The sequence below is a fragment of the Oncorhynchus kisutch genome, linkage group LG2 (assembly GCF_002021735.2).
Source record: "Oncorhynchus kisutch isolate 150728-3 linkage group LG2, Okis_V2, whole genome shotgun sequence".
Taxonomy (NCBI): Eukaryota; Metazoa; Chordata; class Actinopteri; order Salmoniformes; family Salmonidae; genus Oncorhynchus; species Oncorhynchus kisutch.
The window spans coordinates 17,837,869-17,858,507 of NC_034175.2; the positions used below are offsets into that span (position 1 = coordinate 17,837,869).

General features: G+C 41.1%; 2 protein-coding genes across 9 annotated transcripts in view; one reads left to right on the top strand and one right to left on the bottom strand.

The window, feature by feature from the left end:
• Positions 1-11,900, bottom strand: part of LOC116353497 (tyrosine-protein phosphatase non-receptor type 23-like) — a 27,761-nt gene extending 15,861 nt beyond the window's left edge. The window contains exons 1-3 of the mRNA XM_031789345.1: positions 11,677-11,900; positions 948-1,022; positions 706-833 (exon numbers count right to left, since the gene is read on the bottom strand). Coding sequence (XP_031645205.1) covers positions 706-833; positions 948-1,022; positions 11,677-11,760 — 287 coding nt within the window. The 5' untranslated portion in view covers positions 11,761-11,900. The remainder of the gene's footprint in view (positions 1-705; positions 834-947; positions 1,023-11,676) is intronic.
• LOC109908445 (GA-binding protein subunit beta-1) lies at positions 11,894-17,438 on the top strand. 8 transcript variants are annotated; one of them, XM_020507091.2, is made up of 9 exons: positions 11,894-12,322; positions 13,161-13,271; positions 13,481-13,648; positions 13,855-14,049; positions 14,315-14,447; positions 14,606-14,686; positions 14,874-15,038; positions 15,728-15,846; positions 15,933-17,438. In XM_020507091.2, the coding sequence occupies exons 2-9, from the start codon at positions 13,164-13,166 to the stop codon at positions 16,398-16,400; spliced, it is 1,437 nt and encodes a 478-aa protein (XP_020362680.1). In that variant the 5' UTR covers positions 11,894-12,322; positions 13,161-13,163; the 3' UTR covers positions 16,401-17,438. The 8 variants fall into 8 exon arrangements, with proteins under 8 accessions (XP_020362680.1, XP_020362673.1, XP_031645241.1 ...); XM_020507084.2 differs by having other exon boundaries at positions 13,164-13,271; XM_031789381.1 differs by having other exon boundaries at positions 12,164-12,322; positions 14,315-14,420.
• The last annotated feature ends 3,201 nt before the right edge of the window (positions 17,439-20,639 follow it).

Consider the following 20,639-nt stretch of genomic DNA (forward strand, 5'->3'; position numbering starts at 1 on the left):
GTTTGCTAATCTTGCCAATGAAAAAACAATTTAAGTAGTTGGCAATATCGGTGGGTTTTGTGATGATTGAGCCATCTGATTCAATGAAGGATGGAGCCGAGTTCGCCCGAAATGTAATGTAAAGTGATCCAAACCTTTTTACGAGTTCGCCCAAGATGTAATGTAAAGTGATCCAAACCTTTTTACGAGTTCGCCCAAGATGTAATGTAAAGTGATCCAAACCTTTTTACGAGTTCGCCCAAGATGTAATGTAAAGTGATCCAAACCTTTTTACTATCATTCATCTTTGTTTCATAGTAACTGTTTTTCCAGAAAATATTTCTGTCCTGGTAAGAGAGAATGAAATTGGCGACACACTGTATTGCATACCTGAGGGTGTGGTGTGTGTCTACGCGTATGGTAGGGAGAGCTTATGCTCTGTAGAGAACAGATGCTCTGTAGATCTGTTCATAAGCAAATTCTTGCTACGGTTACAGTTAGGGATGGTTCAGAATAAGGGTTAGGGTAAGAGTTAAAGTTAGGGTTAGTAGATAGTCCATCTGTAGATGCTCGACAGACTATCCAAATAAAGTGTTACCTTGTGTTCTTCCGGTCTTTTCGTAGCTGTCTGTTGTAGAGTTTATGAAAGCCAGTGTGTGTATGATAAGGATCTCATGGGTAAGTGTGTAAAGATAGGGCTCCTATGTGTACTTCATTGCCTCATACCATGAGATGGGTACTGCTGCTTCCTGCCCAGGCCCCAGAGGCACACGGCTCTGGAGGTAGTGCAGCTGCCCAAAGTACTTCCTCAAAATGCTGCAGCCCTCAAAGTCCCGCGTCACATTCACCGCACCCTGCCACAAACACTTACTTATTATAGGATAGAAAGAAAGTATAGTATATGGCCGACATAACAAATAAATCACAACATATGACATTTGCATAGCACGCTCAGTCCCAGTTCATACCTGTCTCAGTGTCTCCAGCTTCTTCAGCTGTTCATTATAGCTGTCTGGATTCTCCCCATAGTTCTTCAGGATGAACTGAAAGGACAGAGGGAAAACAGATAAGAGGGGCCATTGGGAGCACAGCAAATAACCTTTATTTAACCAATAAGGTCTATTCATTCAATCAGAAATAGATTTACACTACCAGTCAAAAGTTTGGACACAACTACTCATTCAAAGGTTTTTCTTTATTTTTTACTATTTTCTACATTGTAGAATAACAATGAAGACATCAAAAGTATGAAATAACACATATGGAATCATATAGTAAACCAAAAAGTGTTAAACAAATCAAAATATATTTTATATTTGAGATTCTTCAAAGTAGCCACCCTTTGCCTTGATGACAGACAGCGTTGTACACTCTTGGCATTCTCTCAACCAGCTTCATGAGGTAGTCACCTGGAATGAATTTCAAATAACAGGTGTGTCTTGTTAAAAGTTCATTTGTGGAATTTCTTTCCTTCTTAATACGTTTGAGCCAATCAGTTGTGTTGTGACAAGGTAGGGGTGGAATACAGAAGATAGCCCTATTTGGTAAAAGACCAAGTCCATATTATGGCAAGAACAGCTAAAGTAAGCAAAGAGAAACAACAGTCCATCATTACTTTAAGACATGAAGGTCAGTAAATACGGAACTTTCAAGAACTTTGAATGTTTCTTCAAGTGCAGTCGCAAAAACCATCAAGGGCTATGATGAAACTGGCTCTCATGAGGACCGCCACAGGAAAGGAAGACCCAGAGTTAGCTCTGCTGCAGAGGATAAGTTCATTAGAGTTACCAGCCTCAGAAATTGCAGCCCAAATAAATGCTTCACGGAGTTCAAGTAACAGACACGTCTCAACATCAACTGTTCAGAGGAGACTGTATGAAATCAGGCCTTCGTGGTCAAATTGCCACAAAGAAACCACTATTAAAGGACATCAATAAGAAGAAGAGACTTGCTTGGGCCAAGAAACACGAGCAATAGACATTATACCGGTGGAAATCTGTGCTTTAGTCTGATGAGTCCAAATTTGAGATTTGAGACTTTGTGAGATGCAGAGTAGGCCTAGAGAGTTGATTAGAGGAAAATGTATGCCTACAAGAAGCACAACAAACTTCTTCTTGAACGGATGATCTCCGCATGTGTGGCTCCCACTGTGAAGCATGGAGGAGGTGCTGTTGAGGTGCTTTGATGGTGACACTGTCAGTGATTTATTTAGAATGCAAAAGGCACACTTAACCAACATGGCTACCACAGCATTCTGAAGCTATACGCCATCTCATCTGGTTTGCACTTAGTGTTTTTCAACAGAGCAATGAACCAAAACACACCTCCAGGCTGTGTTAGGGCTATTTGACCAAGGAAAGGGATGAAGTGCTGCATCAGATGACCTGGCCTCCACAATCACCAGACCTCAACCCAATTGAGATGGTTTGGGATGAGTTTGACCGCAGAGTGAAGGACAAGCAGCCAACAAGTGCTCAGCATATGTGGGAACTCCTTTAAGACTGTTAGAAAAGCGTTCTAGGTGACTACCTCATGAAACTGGTCGAGAGAATGCCAAGTGTGCAAAGCTGTCATCAAGGCAAAGGGTGGCTAATTTGAAGAATCTGAAATATATTTAGATTTGTTTAACACTTTTTTGGTTACTACATGATTCCACATGTGTTATTTTATAGTTGTGATGTCTTCGGTATTATTCTACAATGTAGAAAATAATAAACATAAAGAAAAATCCTGGAATGAGTAGGTGTGTCCAAACTTTTGACTGGTATTGTAGATTTGGAGGAACTTTGTTGTCCCAATACTAGAACATTCAATTAGGCCTAGAGAGTTGATTAGAGGAAAATGTAGGCCTATAAGAAGCACAGCAAACTGAATGGCCCTCACATTGTCAAAAGAATCCTGGGGAGAACCCTGCAGGCTTGTACATAAATATTTAGTTGTCCACATCGCTCATGGCCTGAGAGAGTCTGACTATAGTGCATTCAAGCAATGGTGATTCTATGTTTACCCAGACACCATTCATATAGAAAACCTATAGTACATAGTACCTGCATAGATGGTTGATGGTTTTATTAGGCATAATTGTTGGACGATTCCAGAGTTTAAAGCATGTTTGTTCTACTGCAAGGGTCGGGGAAATTCTAAAAAACGTCTTTTTTTTTCTGGTACCTTTTTGCAACCAATTGACTATCAAATCAGTCAGACCATGTTAAACTGTTTTTTGCATCAACGTCTGAGATAAAAGGCTGTCCCACAGTTGCTGCCAATCATATTGGTTTTACAATAATAAAAGGTGGAACATACTATGTGTGCATAGGCTACAACAGATCATCAATGGAATTCACACAAGACACAACATCGCAACAGATAGAAAGACTATAGTAAGTTCATATTTGTCATTTGGATCAAAGGTTTCAGGGTGGAGATGAGGCCATTATCAGAAGGTGACGACACACCACTTCACCTGACAAGACTGAATTCAAACATTACACTGTTGATTTTAAGTGAATTTGACATTTGCTGTACTTTTCACAGGATTTGTTAACAAAATCTAGAAATACTCTGGATACATTCAGGAACATAATAATAATGCATATTTGAGATTGATGCAATATAAAACAAAATCATTACAAGGGTTTGAATGAGAGGTCAAACTGGTGTCTCCAAGTGGCCACACAACTCTCCAAAGTGTGCACAGTTCCTAAGTAACTTCAATATGCTGCCCTGCATCCCTACCATCTCATTGTTCCAGCGGGATCCAGCACAAGTTTAGCACTAACATTCATAATGAATCCATAATCCAAGCAATAAATAAAAAGACTAGGTCTGCGCCTATTTGTGTGGACAAAGGAAATTAATCTAAATCTCCCAGACAATCAGTGTTATATTTTTTGTTGGTCTTCGTTGGCCTAAAGCCGGAATTCATTCCAATCCACGTTAGATCTACGTTATAGCCAGAGGAGGCTGGTGGGAGGAGATATAGGAGGAAGGGCTCATTGTATTGGCTGAAATGGAATAGTGGAACAGAGTCCAATATGTGGTTTCCATATATTTTATGTGTTTGATACCGTTCCATTTATTCCATTACAGCCATTACAATGAGCCTGTCCTCCTATAACTCCTCCCACCAGCCTCCTCTGGTTATAGCACGCTTGACATAAAGGTTATTCCCGATTGAGCCAACATGCACAGCTTTTACAGTGAATGAGATCTGGCGAACGTCTGGCCAAATGCCTTTAAAAGCCACATTGTCAGCTTCCCAGCGCGCTGCTCTATGAATAGAATCCCGGCCTAAATCTAGTCTCTTGTTTTACTTGGTCATCAAGAGACACTGCAGTATTCTCCTGTAGATGTTGAGAAGAAGAGCAGCAGTGACGGCTGGATCCGAGCCTGGTTCTTCTGACAGCGGAGAGATGAGAGACTCCCCTTCAGCCCCACAAACTGATCAGGATGTGGAGGTTCCCACAGCCGACAGGAAATGATGGAGATATCTGGAGATGGTTGTTAGGGGACGGTGGACCAAATGGATTAAGCCGATTGAATGTCCATGTGTCTTGATTTTCCCTGCCTAATTGTTCATTGCATCAATGATAAAATTCCTGTCAATGTTTTGATTGTGACAGGGATGATGAGGATCTTTGTAACAATCATAATGACGGTTGTTGTTATCAATGTTGTATTATCATCATGATTGTTGATTGGGACACATGCTCATACAGATCCGGTGGCTGACCTGCACCAAACCAGGAGTCAGTTAGGGAAAGTCTGTTTGATCATCCTGTGTCTGAGTGTCACACTCAGGCCATTGGTGACTTTCAGGACCAACTCTATTCACGCTTGCTCCATTCCTCCAACTTTCCACTCTAGCTGCCCTGTTCACTCTGCCAAATACACTATAACACCAGTCAAGGGTTCAACGCATCTAATGGTGTCTGCAAGATTTCTGGGACTACAGGGTAATCCATTTGAATACTATTTGACACCACCCCCTTTGATTTGAAACCTTCCATACATATAGTGCATTTGGAAAGTATTCAGACCCTACACACAATGCAGCATTATGACAAAACTAAAACAGGTTTTTTGAAATTGTAGCAAATGTATAAAAAAACTGAAATATCATGTTTACATAAGTATTCAGACTCTTTACAGTACTTTGTTGAAGCACCTTTGGCAGTGATTACAGACTCGAGTCTTCTTGGGTATGACGCTACAAGCTTGGCACACCTGTATTTGGGGAGTTTTTCCCATTCTTCTCTGCAAATCCTCTCAAGCTCTGTCAGGTTGGATGGGGAGCATCGCTGCACAGCTATTTTCAGGTCTCTCCAGATATGTTCGATAGGGTTCAAGTCCAGGCTCTGGCTGGGCCCCTCAAGGACATTCAGAAACTTGTCCCGAAGCCACTCCTGTGTTGTCTTGGCTGTATGCTTAGGGTCGTTGTCCTGTTGGAAGGTTAACCTTCGCCCCAGTCTGAGGTCCTGAGCGCTCTGGAGCAGGTTTTCATCAAGGATCTCTCTGTACTCCGCTCATCTTTCCCTCGATCCTGACTAGTCTCCCTGTCCCTGCTGCTGAAAAACATCCCCACAGCACAATGCTGCCACCACCATGCTTCAACGTAGGGATGGTGACAGGTTTCCTCCAGAAGTGACACTTTGCATTCAGGCCAAAGTGTTCAATCTTGGTTTCATCAGACCAGAGAATCTTGTTTCTCATGGTCTGAGAGTCCTTTAGGTGCCTTTTGGCAAACTCCAAGCAGGCTGTCATGTGCCTTTAAATGAGGAGTGGCTTCCGTCTTGCCACTCTACCATAAAGGCCTGATTACAACTGTAGTAATCCAATCCTTACTGGGTGTGCAGGCTTCTGTTCAAGCCCAGCACAAACACACCTGATTTAACTTACCAAACCTAATGAGTTGATAATAACATGTATTATTGCTGGGCTGGAATAGAAGCATGCTCACCCTGTAGATCAGAGAGTGGAGCAAGTTTGGCCACCTCTGGTATGGACTTTTTTGTACACCTGAAATTATGCTTTAGTAATAATAGGCTAATTACTAAGATGTGTAACATTTACAAACAAGTTAGATTGTTTGTACTTTTGAAATTATTTTCTGATTCATTCCATGTTGATTCATTGAAGTGAAGTGTTTAAACGTGTTTTAATTGTTAACATAAAAACATTATTCAAGATGAACCACAGTAGTGCCAATGTTCATTCATCACAGATCACAATTCTGCGATAAAGGTGTGAACGGGATCTGTCTCTAATTTATCTGTGTTTCTATGATGCTTTCTTAAATGAACATGAACTTTTTGTCCAGTTGTGAGTTCTCCAATTGAATGTGATACCAGCAGATAATGCATATGAGGCTAACCATGAGCCAGATTATTTACATTATTTTTCTGACCTGAAATTGTTTAGTGCAAATCCAACCCTTGTATTCTAGGTCCAGTACTGTACATGAAAATAAGGAGCTAGCAATTTGTAGGCTAATAAAAATGTAAAAAAGGAAAATAATGTGGTGTGGGGAGTGTTGTACTTCTATCTTGTTTATTTGCTGAGAATCATTTTAGAATAGAGACTAAATCAGATGGTCAATTGCAGAAATGTTGGTGTTGATGGTGGGTAAAGAGAAACTTGCACAACAACATTTACAAGTCAATGCCCCAATTCCTTTACCCAAAGTACCCATTCATGTACATGTACGCCTATGTATTTTACAGGAAGTGAGCTATAATCATCAATTTCATGACGCAAGTATAATGAAAGTGCCATAAACTATAATATATGAGAATCATGTTAAGATACCATAATCCAAATTGGAAGCATTTTACATGGAAAAGTCATGCTTAGTGGATCATTTAGAATCTTATAATGCGTGTTACTGGTGTTTTCTATCCTTTAGTGGGCACATTTCACAATTTCATTTACTCAACACATTCACAAATGGTGGCTTTGATCACAGTTTCAAGGTTTAAGAGCACACCCTCATTATTGTGTAAATCTCTCTTCACCCTCCATGAATAACATCAACAATCTCTGCAATCCTCCTCCATGCCATTTACCTTATGATTTTGTCTCTCAAACGATGAAAATAAAACCTAATATAACTCAAACGGAAAGCATTTGCATTTTTGCGCAGTCCAGGCAGTGCTGAGAGGGATAGTTTGCATAGCAAAATCGTTAATATAATTGGAAAACCAGACGCAGCGAGGATTGGCTTCACTACAACTTTTTTGGTTGCGCTTGCTCGGAACTAATGACAGGCGGAACTACGTTTAATGAATGAAAGATTATCAAGCAAATATCTGCTCCTCGCTTGATTGGTCAGTGGCAGCGTGCAATTTGCATAAAGTAGAGAAGAGCTGAACTTTTTATATCGCTCCGCTAGCAGGGTTCGCGCCACTCACCTTCTCACAATCCCCTGCGCATTTCTCTGTGTGTTCCAGTTGAAAATGAATGGGGGCGTAACTTTTGGAAGTGGTGAAAACCCTACGATAGAAGTACCTGGCCTGCTTCTCGCTAATGTCAAACGTAGGAAAGTGCCCAGCTGGGCGTATTTTCTTCACCTCACACTGTAAGTCAACAAAGACCTTTATTTATTTTATTTATCCATTCAAATTATGGTGACGGTATGCGAATACTTCGTTTGAATGGTTTTGCGAGTCGAAATAGGAACTGTATTTTTAAAAAATGTAGCTATATGCAAAAAAGCCAACAGACAAGGACCAGGTAGGCATATCAGTGGAGGCTGGTGGGAGGAGGTATAGGAGGACGAGCTCATTGTAATGTCTGGAATGGTATGACTGGAACAGTATCAGACATATGAAACCTTATGTTTGACACTGTTCCAAAAATTCCATTCCAGCCATTACAATGAGCCCGTCCTCCTATAGGCCAGAGGAGGATGGTGGGAGGAACAGGAAACACAAAAACCTCAGATGTAAAGTAGGGTCTAAGCTACAACATATGTGAATGAGGGAAAAAAATATGAGGTTAAGCGTTTAGATAATTTATGTTAATAAAGGTTCAAATCAGTTTTCATATCTAGAAATTATGAAATAATTTGACAACCCCGTTTGTAAGCTTTTTAAATTTGATCAAACTCAACCGTTTATATTTTCCAGTGATGAAGACATGGCTGTCTCATGGTATGGTGGGGTATGACAAATGGGTAAACTTTGAGCAATTTTATCTTCTGAATGTTTTGGCATTTCTGACCACTTCTTTCATGGACAAACATGTATGGAAAGTGTTTTGTTTAAACCAAAAGGTGATTGAATTTAAATGGATTTACCCTACAATGGTTTCTATTTGCATTGATGTCAAAGGTGACCAACGCCATGATACACACAGTACTGTAGGTAACTATTTTTGTTAAGAAATACATGTTTAATAATCAATGATGTGTAGTTTTGGAAAGATGTCTTAGTTGATTCATTTTTTGATTTTGTCAGACGGATTATTGTACAGTTATTCAAATCTGGTAAGTGGTGGACAAAATTTTAATAGTATTGACATGACTACATGACCAAATGTATGTGGAAACCTGCTCGTCGAACATCTAATTTCAAAATCAAGGGCATTAATATGGAGTTGGTCCCCCCTTTGCTGCTATAACATCTTCCACATATGGGAAGGCTTTCCACTAGATGTTGTAACATTGCTGCGGGGACTTGCTTACATTCAGCCACAAGAGCATTCGTGTGCTGACGTTGCTTACAGAGGCAGTTTCGAACTCGGTAGTGAGTGATGCAACCGAGAACAGATGATTTTTACACGCTTCAGCACTCGGCGGTCCCATTCTGTGAGCTTGTGTGGCCTACCACTTCGCGGCTGAGCCGTTGTTGCTCCTAGACATTTTCCCTTCATAACAGCAATTACAGTTGACCAGGGCAGGGCAGGGCAGACATTTGATGAAATTACTTGTTGGAAAGGTGGCATCCTATGACGTTGAAAGTCACTGAGCTCTTCAGTAAGGCCATTCTATTGCCAATGTTAGGCTATGGAGATTGCATGGCTGTGTGCTCGATTTTATACACCTGTCAGCAACAGGTGTGGCTGAAATAGTCAAATCCATTCATTAATTCCGAATGCGCACACACACACACACGTGTGTGTGTGTGCGCGTGCATTCGGAACGTATTCAAACCCCTTAACTTTTTCCACATTTTGTTACATTACAACCTTATTCTAAAATTGATCAAATAAAACACTTTTTCAATCAACACACAATACCCCATAATGACAAAGCAAAAACAGGTTTAGAATTTTTTGCTAATTTATCAAAATAAAAACAAACACTTTATTTACATAAGTATTCAAACTCTTTGCTATGAGACTTGAAATTGAGCTCAGGTGCATCCTGTTTCCATTGATCATCCTTGAGATGTTTCTACAACTTGATTGGAGTCCCCCTGTGTTAATTTCAAGTGATTGGACATGATTTTCGAAAGTCACACATCTGTCTATATAAAAGGTGCCAAAGTTGACAGTGCATGTTAGAGCAAAAACCAAGCAATGAGGTCAAAGGAATTGTCCGTAGAGCCCAGAGACAAGATTGTGTCGAGTCGGAGATCTGGGGAAGGGTACCAAAACATTTCTGCAGCATTGAAGGTCCCCAAGAACACAGTTGTTTCCTTAATTCTTACATGGAAGAAGTCTGAGACTCAGGATCTGAGACTGGGGGCAAAGGTTCACCTTCCAACAGAACAACGACCCTAGGCACGCAGCCAAGACAACGCAGGAGTGGCTGTGCAATTTCCTTGACTGGCCCAGCCAGAGCCTGGACTTGAACACGATTGAAGATCTCTGGAGAGACCTGAATCTGCAGAGAAGAATGAGAGAAACTCCCCAAATACAGGTGTGCCAAGCTTGTAGCATCATACCTAAGAAAACCTGAGGCTGTAATCACTGCCAAAGGTGCATCAACAAAGTAGTGAGTAAAGGGTCTGAATACTTATGGAAATGTGATATTTAAGGGTTTTCATACATTTGCAAAAATATCTAAACCTGTTTTTGCTTTGTAATTTTGGGGTATTGTGTGTCAAATGAGTGACAAAAAACACTATAATCCATTTTAGAATAAGGCTGTAACTTAACAAAACGTGGAAAAAGTCAAGGGGTCTGAATACTTTCCAAATGCAATGTAAGTGCATCACATGTAATCTGCTAAATTTTAACCTGGATGACAAATACATGGTCAATCTGTTTTAACATTGAACCGAATCTTATCAACATTCCCTTGTCACGGTTGTCTATGACCCTGTTGGCTGGACTGGGAGGAGTTGGCCTCCAAATGGCTCTGGAGCAATCCCATCATGCCCTGCTGTGGTAAGTATTCTCCAGTCAGTGATGAGCCTCTCTAATAAGGAGCTACTTATAGTCAGACTCACTGGAGCCACAGTCTGGAGGTAAACAAGACCATTATTTGTCCTTATTACAAGCCACGCACACAAATGCCTCCAACATAATATCCGTCTTCAACAAAATATATTTGTCAGCCGTAGCCAAATAAATCACACATGGTTGTCTATATGTATTGTACTCGAGGTGCACTGCTAGTGTAACAGTATAGCTCCCATCCCTCTCCTCGCCCCTACCTGGGCTTGAGCCAGGGACCCTCTGCACACATCAACAACTTCCTCCCACGAAGCATCGTTACCCATCGCTCCACAAAATCCGAGGCCCTTGCACAGCAAGGGAAACAACTACTTCAAAGGTCTGAGCTAGTGACGTCACCGATTGAAACACTATTAGCGCGCACCCCGCTAACTAGCTAGCCATTTCACATCTGTTACACTAGCCTAAACAATGGAACTCTTATTCTCTCTCCATTATTCTCTGGGCTGTCTTTCTCCTTCTTTCCATTACTTTTCCATAGACTGTTATGCTTAATTTAATTTCCAGATAAAATCTGTCGCTGCTATAATATCGTAACCGTCATTGAATGTCATTGACAAACGTTGCTAGAAAATGTATATGGTACAAAGGCAGCAAAAAACAAGGACCAAAGAGGGCAAAAGTCCTCTAGTAATATCTGGCGCGCGAGGCGGAGATGGAAGAAAGGAGATTGGATAGTAAGGCATAAAACGTAATTGTGGTGGGTGTGTTACTTTGCAATATTTCTCAATACATATTGTGAGGGAGAATTTCCTCAGACATATGTTATGATGACTAGGGCAGTTTTCCCTGGCTCTACTATGACCCTTCACCTAACGTTACTCTGCTGTTCTCTAATTTGAACTCATTCCAGCACTAATTTCTGAATGTCTTGGCTATCCCCCCCCCCCCCCCCCCCCCCTTTAATGACAACTGACAGGGGTGTGAACATACAGGATTCCAACCTGCCAGACTTGTCTCTATATCAAAGCAAACTGGTTCAGGGTGCATGTGACAATGACATTATTTTAAAGACTATTTATTTGTTGTGACTGGGGTATCTGCACATAAACTACATGTTGACATAAATAGCTAACTAATTATCAACTTAGCTAGCTAACTGGTAACAAAGGCGATTGTCATGGCTGACACAGCTAACCCGATACTATAGCTAGCTAACTACCTTTACTTGATGCGTCAGGCTAATAACAGTCTAGATGTGCTCGATACGTATGATTATCTTAATCCTCGCCTGCTTGACTTCCGATCTCAACCACCCGACAGTGCCCGGTTATCCCACTCCCTCACCCATCTCACCTGCCTCACGGACGGGCTGAACTCAAACTCCCCTGCCTCTTTCAGATCCAGCCAGATCATTGGCATACGGGGGACCGCCTCCATCGCTGCCAGCGACTGCACCGAGCCTGAGTTCAAGTGACTATTTAAATATCACTTCAGCAGTTTTGAATTCAGTGGATTTATACTATATTGTTTCTTCTAATTCCCAAACAACTGTGTCATGTCTCCATTTACACTTCAACAGGAAACGATGGATGCTAAGGGACGTGACGCCAGAAGGAATGTTCCAGTGCGCAAATGTTTATGGGAAATGTAGTTCACTATATTAGATCAGACTAGTTGTTTCACCAGAGGTTTGAATTTGAAACATCTAGCTATATTCAGTGTCTTTGGTTGGGCAATAACTACATTACATATTAGTATCACTTGACATAAGATATACTCGTGTCTCTTATCATGTTTGAGCGTGGGAACATTTGTGGAACATTTTTTTGCTGCACACTACATACTATTACCACGTCCGGTGTGCCTGGCCGCCATATTTGATTCTGCAAAAAATATAAATATTATGTTTGTTTAGCTGTGTAGAAGTTACGAAAGTGTAATAAACACATTCGGCGGCATAAATTAGAAGAGTTGCACTTTTAGCGAACGACTAGCTAAGGTAAGCAACACTTGAAAACCTAATCCATTGTTAGCTGTAGCTAAATATCAACAAACCGTGTAAAAAATTTAAAAAACTCTGCAAATATAGCTTAACGTTAGATAGCTAGCTACTTTTAAAACTAAGCCATTAACATTATTAGCTATCTTACACTGTAGCTAAATACCCAAAACGCCAACGCGAAATACTATTAAGATGTTATTGATTATGTGTCGGGGATATGCTCTTTGAAGTTTTGTGAAAATCAAAGCCATCTTCAGTTCTGAATGCTAGTAACTAGCTAGCAATAATAGTGCGGATGTGGAAGTAGACAGATTTGGTGCCCACTTTGCCATCCGTAGTTTCATATTCGACTTCCACCGGAACATACCACCAACCAAGTATCAAAGCTTATATTGTTGATTGTTACATTATTATACGTATTACTAGCTAACGAGAAAAGTTCAAGTCCAGCTAATTGAACTGTGCGATAATTCAGTCAGTGTTTCTTCATCTAGCCTGTGATTTGACACTATTTTAGCTAAATAAATCATTTCACTTTTGCCAAGTTAGCTCTTATTGCTGCGACAATTTCACATGTGTTCTGACTACGATTGCTTCAAATTTACACAAACGGAATATTTCCTAGTACTGCAATTTTTCCTTCAATACAACCATCAACATTACACCAATAACACACATTGATGCAACATGTTTCGCAGAGCATAAACAATTCTATTTTGGCAGCAAAAACCTTTCTCTATAGACTTTTTTTAGCAGTGCCTGGCTTCTATTCACTCAAGGGGTTTGTCTTATTGTTTTGACATTCTTATGCAAAAGCACTCTTTCTCTCTCCCAGTAGATGTCACTGGTGGACCTGGGAAAGCGGCTGCTGGAGGCTGCACGGGCAGGGCTGGATGATGATGTCAGGACCCTCATGGTCAATGGAGCTCCCTTCACCACTGATTGGGTAAGGGTCTCACTGTAGGGATACTCCCATCTACACAATTTATGATTTCACACCGCATGTAGCCTAACACAGAGATATTGTTCCTCAGATCTCTTGCGGTACATCACAAATCTACCTATCTACCTATGTTGCAGTGCTGGCTTCTTTCACACAATCCAGACACAGTGTTGTAGGGACTGCGTCCTCATAAACCAAACCGTGTGTTCTAGCTGGGGACTTCCCCGCTCCATCTAGCTGCTCAGTATGGACACCACTCCACGGCTGAGGTGCTTCTCCGAGCAGGCGTTAGCAGGGATGCCCGAACCAAAGTGGACAGGACCCCCCTCCACATGGCGGCCACAGAGGGCCACTCTAATATAGTGGAGCTGCTAGTCAGTGTAAGGGCAACCAAATGTAAAGCTGACAGTATTCAGCTGTTTATATGAAAAGCATAATCGTTATATTTTTATTAAAGTGACTGACAAACAAATGTTATTTTTTTCATGTTGACTGTTCACCACCCACATTTTGGAATCTAGGCTACCCGTCTCACCTTCCTATCTCTTTCCCACCACTGGGGGGGGCGTGCTGTGCTCCCTAGCAGAGCGGAGCGGACATCAACGCTAAGGACATGCTGAAGATGACAGCCCTGCATTGGGCGGCCCAGCACGGTCACAGAGAGGTGGCAGAGCTGCTGCTCAAATATGGAGCAGACGTCCACTCCCTCAGCAAGTTTGACAAGACGCCCTTTGACATCGCCATGGATACCAGCAACACTGAGCTCATGATACTGTTACAGGTGAAGGGACTGTGTGTGGTGTTTTTATATGGCTCTGATCATTTGTTTTCACAAAAATGCCCTTATGTCTGTATAAGAAGGGAAGTGAACACAGATTATTATAATTTTTTATCTAAACACGTGCAAGTATGTGTTCTTATCACTGGTTTATGTAACACGTGTTGAGGCCCTGAAGGTTAAACTGTTTCCCAGTATGTGGGAGGAACTGTATCTGTGTTTTTGTGTTAGATAACACCTTCAAGGTGTGTTTTGTGTATGTACACAGGATGGTATGCAGAACCAAGTGAACATGAACCCCGAGCCCCAGTTCATCATCTCCTCTGCTGGGGTCGTGAACCTCTCTGACCTCGTCAACACCACCGCCAAGTCAGGTATGGGCAACTGGAGCACAGGTTACAGTAAGTTGGGTACAAATTAACTAGAGGTATATCAAATATAACTCGCTGACATTTTATCATTTATATAAATGGGGAACCTTAGTTACCACCTGACGTCACCCAAGACACTTTTAAATGGGATGACTTGATTGAGGTTTTTCATTGTCTTATTATTCCAGGAGAATCTGTCTCTACCACCTCAGTCCTGGCAACACTGGCAGCCCTGGCAGAAGCCTCAGGTCCCATGGGTAAAAATGCAGGTAAGTGATGTCTATGCATAACCATGAGGATAACACTACAAATTATTCTGAGCTACTCATGTTACAATTAATAGTACTTTGAACTATATCATAGTCTATAAAATGATAACTCTGGGCGTTAGGGTTAACTCAGATCTGTATTATAGTTCTTAGACTGCAATGGTAAGTAACTCTATCTTTCCCACAGGCAAATCTGAGGATGCAATCGCTGCAGATTCTGTGGATTCGGCCATTCAGCATGTAGTGGGCGATGGAGGTCAGAGGGTCATCACCATAGTGACGGACCAACACGGCAACTTGCAGCCAGCGGGACTTGGGCAGCAGTTTTTTGTCACTATGCAGGGGCAGCAAAGTAAGTAGGAAACCACATCTATATATATATACACTCAGTGGCCAGTTTATTAGGCATATCACCCGTTCACGAAAATGGTTCGCTCCTACAAACAGTAAGTCAGGTCGCTGTAACTTGCTATGAAAAGCAGGTCGACAGGCATCGGGGCATTCAGTTACTGTTTGATTGACTGTTAGAATGGGTAAAATGAGTGACCTATGCTACTTTGAGCATGGTATGATTGTCGGTGCCAGGCTCACCAGTTCCAGTATTTCAGAAATGGCTTTTCCTGTGCTTTTCACGCATGACAGTATCTAGGGTTTACAGAGAATAGTGCAACAAACAAAACATCCAGTTAGCTGCAGTCCTGTGGAAAAAAACTTGTTGATGAGAGAGGTCGAAGGAGAATGGCAAGAATCGTGCAAGCTAACCACACCGGGTTCCACTCCTATCAGCTTAAAAACAAGAAAAAGCTTATTGATAGCTTGATACCAATTGAGCAACATTTGAACGCCACAACTTAGTAGAATCCATGCCCTGAAGAATTCAGACTGTTCTGGAGGCAGAGGGGTGTCAACCCGGTACTAAATATGTGTACCTAATAAACTGCCAATGAGTGTATGTTTATATAGATTTTACTTGTGCTCATGTCAGCCTTTTTCAAGACATTACAATGAATGCATTCATGAGTTTGTGTTTTGTTTCTGTAGTGGTGGCAGTCCCGGCTGGTCAGATCACAGAGGAGGTTGTGGAACAGGAGCCTTATCCCTCTCCTGCACGCAAGAGGAGAATAGAGCCTGCAGCCATCCTAACCAGACCCAAAGACAAGGTCAGCAAAGGTCCCCATTTTTGTGGCTTTGCATAATATTCTGAAATAGTTTCTCTCCTCTTACTGTGTGTGTCCATTGTTCTCAGAAAGCGAAGTCGGGGGACAGCAGTCGGGAGCAGCTCCAGAAGCAGTTGCAGGAGGCCAACCGGAAGGCCCAGGAGTACCGCACACAGCTCCTACAGAAGGAGCAGGAGGCTGAGCAGTACCGCCTCCGACTAGAGGAGGCCATAGAGCAACAACAGAACAACAATACCAGCAATGCTACTGGTTCTACCTGCACAGGTGTCCAGGAGGCAGAAGAGGAGGTGGTCCAAATGGAAAAACAACACGAGACCGAGGAGAGAGTTGTGGAGGAGGACAAAGTGGAAGGGGAGGAGGACGTCCCATTTCCGGAAGACACCATTCTGGTTAAAGTGGAGGAGGAGCTGGATTCAGGGGAGGGAGAACAGATAACAGTGGATGATACAGAGGAAACGGAGAAGGCTTCAACTAAGGTCACAACAACCCCCAAACGGGGAAGAGGGAGGGGACGAGGACGTGGAAGGAGGCGGTAGTCAAGCATCCCTCTGTTCTCTCATGATATGTCTTGTTTTATGATTTTATATTAATATTAACGGTCATTACTTGTTTATTTTAGAACGATAACATTGTATTTAACTAGGTTTTGAGATTATTTTATTTACTTGCAATACATTTGATGAAGAAGCCATTGGCGAGCACTTGTAAGCTAACGCAAACATTTCTGTGAATTTATAGAAAGTAAGAAAAGGTATGTTTGCATAGGAGTGTAAATACTGCAATGTGGGTTTGATTGCACTGTGCATTCATTCTCCTAAGAATAAGGTTTGCAACACATTCTAATATAGGATATTCAATCCCCAGCATTTCTGGTTCATGTCTTCAGCGTCATGTTTAAAATAGAATCAAGTTAGCTCAAGTGTATAGTGCTAACTGAGAATGCATCTGATTCTTCAGAAAATGTTCTCTAAGGCTGGTTAAGTTCTAGTTACTTGCGTACCTGTATGTGTGAGTGTTTGGGCATCTGTGGGTGAGGTCGAGGTGTGGGATATCGGTGTTTCTTTGCTAGGTGGCCAGCTTTCTTAAATCTGTCTTGAATATCCTATTCTAGTACTATTTTAGCTGCAGACCACTCAGACACTAAGATACTGTAGGTTTTCCTTTTTTTTTCAAGTAGTGTTAGATTTTAGAGTTAATGTGTAAGTCACTGTTATTCTTATTCTCTTATTTTTGTTCCTTTTGTCATTTTAAAGCATTACACTCTGTATAGACCAGCATCTGTCAATAGACATTGATCTGTCATCGCAACTCAGTTTAAACTAATACTCTCAGAAAAATATTGTTTACATATGCTCTCTTTATATGGCTGGTTAATTTGACACTAAGTGTTTCTTTATGAACATTATAAAAGCACAATCGGGGTTTATCTTCCAGTTGGTTAGTAGAAAAAAAAATACAATTTTGCTACAAAATAATGTTAGTGAGAAAATATGGGAAATTGTTTTCTATGTTGAATGTATTCTTAAATGTATTTTTAGAATTCAATAAATAAGCATTTATTGTTATTCTATCCATGCATGCTACTTGATTTATTATATGCCTATTGCTCATCGACAAACTGCATCTACATACAGTGTACCTAACATTATGAACACTTGCTCCTTCCATGACAGACTGAGCAGGTGAACCCAGGTGAAAGGTTTGATGCCACTTGTTAAATCCACTTCAATCAGTGTACGTGAAGGGGAGGAAACAGGTTAAATAATGATTTTTTTTTAATGCCTTGAGACATGGATTGTGTATGTGTCCAATTCAGAGGGTGAATGGGCAAGATAAAAGATTTAAGTGCCTTTGAACCGGGTATGGTAGTAGGTTTCCCGTGTGTATCAAGAATAGTCCACCACCCAAAGAACATCCAGCCAACTTGACACAACTGTAGGAAACATTGGGGTCAACATGGAATCCCTGTGGAATGCTTTTGACAGCTTGTGGAGTCCATTCCCCGATGGGGGGGTGCAAACTCAATATTAGGAAGGTGTTCCTAATGTTTTGTACACTGTGTATACCTGCAGGCATATATAATCTTGTGTTTTGAATTAGTCCTGGCTGACTAGTTTAAAATATTTTTTTTAGTTGCATAATGTTCATCATACAGCTTCTGTAAGTAATTGGCACAATGGGGCATTTATTTTTTGTCTCGTTGAGCCTGAGAGGTTTTTTTAATTCCATATTTTCTCTGGAGGACTGCTTAATAAGCTCGTCCAACCTCACCTCTATTTATAGCATTCATTTCACAATGTCCCTGGTGACCAATCAGGAAAATTACAAGCAATTTTTTCAAGTGCTTAGCTGTACATGTACATTGTCTATTCTGTTCTTTTATACAGCTGTGATGGTTTCAGCAATGTACCATAGTACATCAGTCTCTCTATGTGGTCATGGTATGAGCTGTGCGCCATGTTTCAACCCAAGAAGCTTAGAAGAAAGAAGTAGTATAAAGTGCATGTACCTTAAAGGCCCAGGAGCCTTTTCAAATGATATTGATTAGATTCATTTTCCCTTTTTACCTACTGGACATGTTTCCTGTAGCTAGTTTTCTCTACGCCCATTTCTTCCTCTTGTCAGTAAATGGAGGTAAGATAAATGTTGTACCCCAACGGAGGAATCATTCCCCTGCACTGCAAAATTGATTTGTGCAATTCCAATATCCTCTTTAAGTCCTACTCATGGCCATTCCCACTCACAGGGGAACATTCCCAAGAAAACTGTTTACGGACCATTAAATAAACTTGCATAGATTACAGCATAAAAACTAAAACAGCCCCTTTGTGAATGAAATATAGTCAGTACATACAGTATATGTAAGGTGGCTGAGTGTGTGTAGTAGACCTTAAAGAGCCACTAAACACACAGATTGGTATGTATCGGGAGGGGGAAGCTGAAAATGTAACAATTTTCACAATTTCATAATATTATTCCAATCTTATAGTGTGGAAATATACAGTGGGGTCTGAAATGATTGACACCCTTGATAAAGATGAGCAAAAATGAATGTATAAAATAAATATTCACATACTGAGGTATATTGAATGCCAAAAAAAGGGAGGGGAATTATATTATTTTATACTAATATAATTGCTCAAAGAAAGATTGTGTTGAACAAGTAATCTTTTTTTTCTCAAAAAGGTAGGGGTCAAAATTATTGACACCCGTTTTCAATACCTCACCTTGCAAGGATAATGGCACTGAGCCTTTAAAAAAAAATTGAGAACACATTGGGAGGGATCTTAGACCATTCCTCCATACAGAATCCTTCCAGATCATTGATATCCTTTGTCTACGCTTATGGACTGCCCTCTTCAATTCGATTCACAGGTTATCATTGGGTTTCAAGTCCGGAGACAGATGGCCATTGCGAAATTTGGTCACGCACACCAGTGATGGGTTTGGCGTCAAAATGAGAATGCATGAGCAGAAAACAATTCCATACTACTGTAAAATATGGTGGTGGATCTTTGATGTTATGAGGCTATTATGCTTCCACTGGTTCTGGGGTCCTTGTTAAGGTCAATGTCATCATGAACTTTACCCAGTACCAGGATATTTTAGCCAAAAACCTGGTTGCCTCAGCCTGGAGGCTGAAACCTTGCAGCAAGCAGATCTTCCAGCAAGACAATAACCCCAAGCACACATCAAAATCCACAAAGAAATTGATAATTGGCCCCAAAATCAACCATTTGCAATGGTAATTTCAGTCTCCGGACTTGTGGTTTGAAATGTAGACGGCACTCCATAAGTGCAGACTAAGGATATCAAGGATCTGGAAGTTTCAACTCTAAACCCAACAATGCAATAATCAATAACAATGTAATACCAGGAGGGGAAAAAAACACGAGAAATAAGAAGAATTATGAAGAACACAATAAGTAAGTAATTAAGCATACTTGCTTTCAGAAAATAAGTAATTAAGCATACTTGCTTTCAGAAAATATTCAGACCCCTTGACTTTTTCCACATGTTGTTACGTTATGTGTGTAGATTGATGAGGGGGGGAAACGATTTAATACATTTTTGAATAAGGCTGTAACGTAACAAAATATGGAAAAAGTCAAGGGGTCTGAATACTTTCCAAATTCACTGTACACAGTCAGTTCCAATACCATATTTACAATGTGAAGGGATACAGGAGAGATGGTGGTAGATATGTACAGGGGTAAGGTGACTAGGCAACAGGATATAAGATAAACAGAGTAGCATCAGCTTGTATGTGAGTGGGTGTGTAAGTGTGTGTAGGACCTGTGAGTGTACAAAGAAACAATGCAAAAATAAAAATACAATTAACATACAAGGTTAACTCAGATACTCAGTGTTGCTATTTTGTTAGCTATTTATCAGTCTTATTGCTTGGGGATAGAAGCTGTTCAAGAGCCTGTTGGTGCCAAACTTGATGCACCGGTACCGCTTGCCATGCGGAAGTAGAGAGAATAGTCTATGGCTTGGAGTCTTTAACAATTTTCCAGGCCTTCCTACCACACCGCCTAATATACTGTAGATGTCCTGGATGGCAGGGAGCTCGGCCCCAGTGATGTACTGGGCTGTCCGCACCACCCTCTGTAGCGCCATGAGATCGAGGGCGGTGCTATTGCTATATACCAGGCTGTGAAGCAGCCAGTCAAAATGCTCTCAATGGTACAGCTGTAGAACTTTTGGAGGATTTGAGGGCCCATGCCAAACTTTTTCAACCTCTTGAGGAGGTAAGAGGCGGTGTCACACCT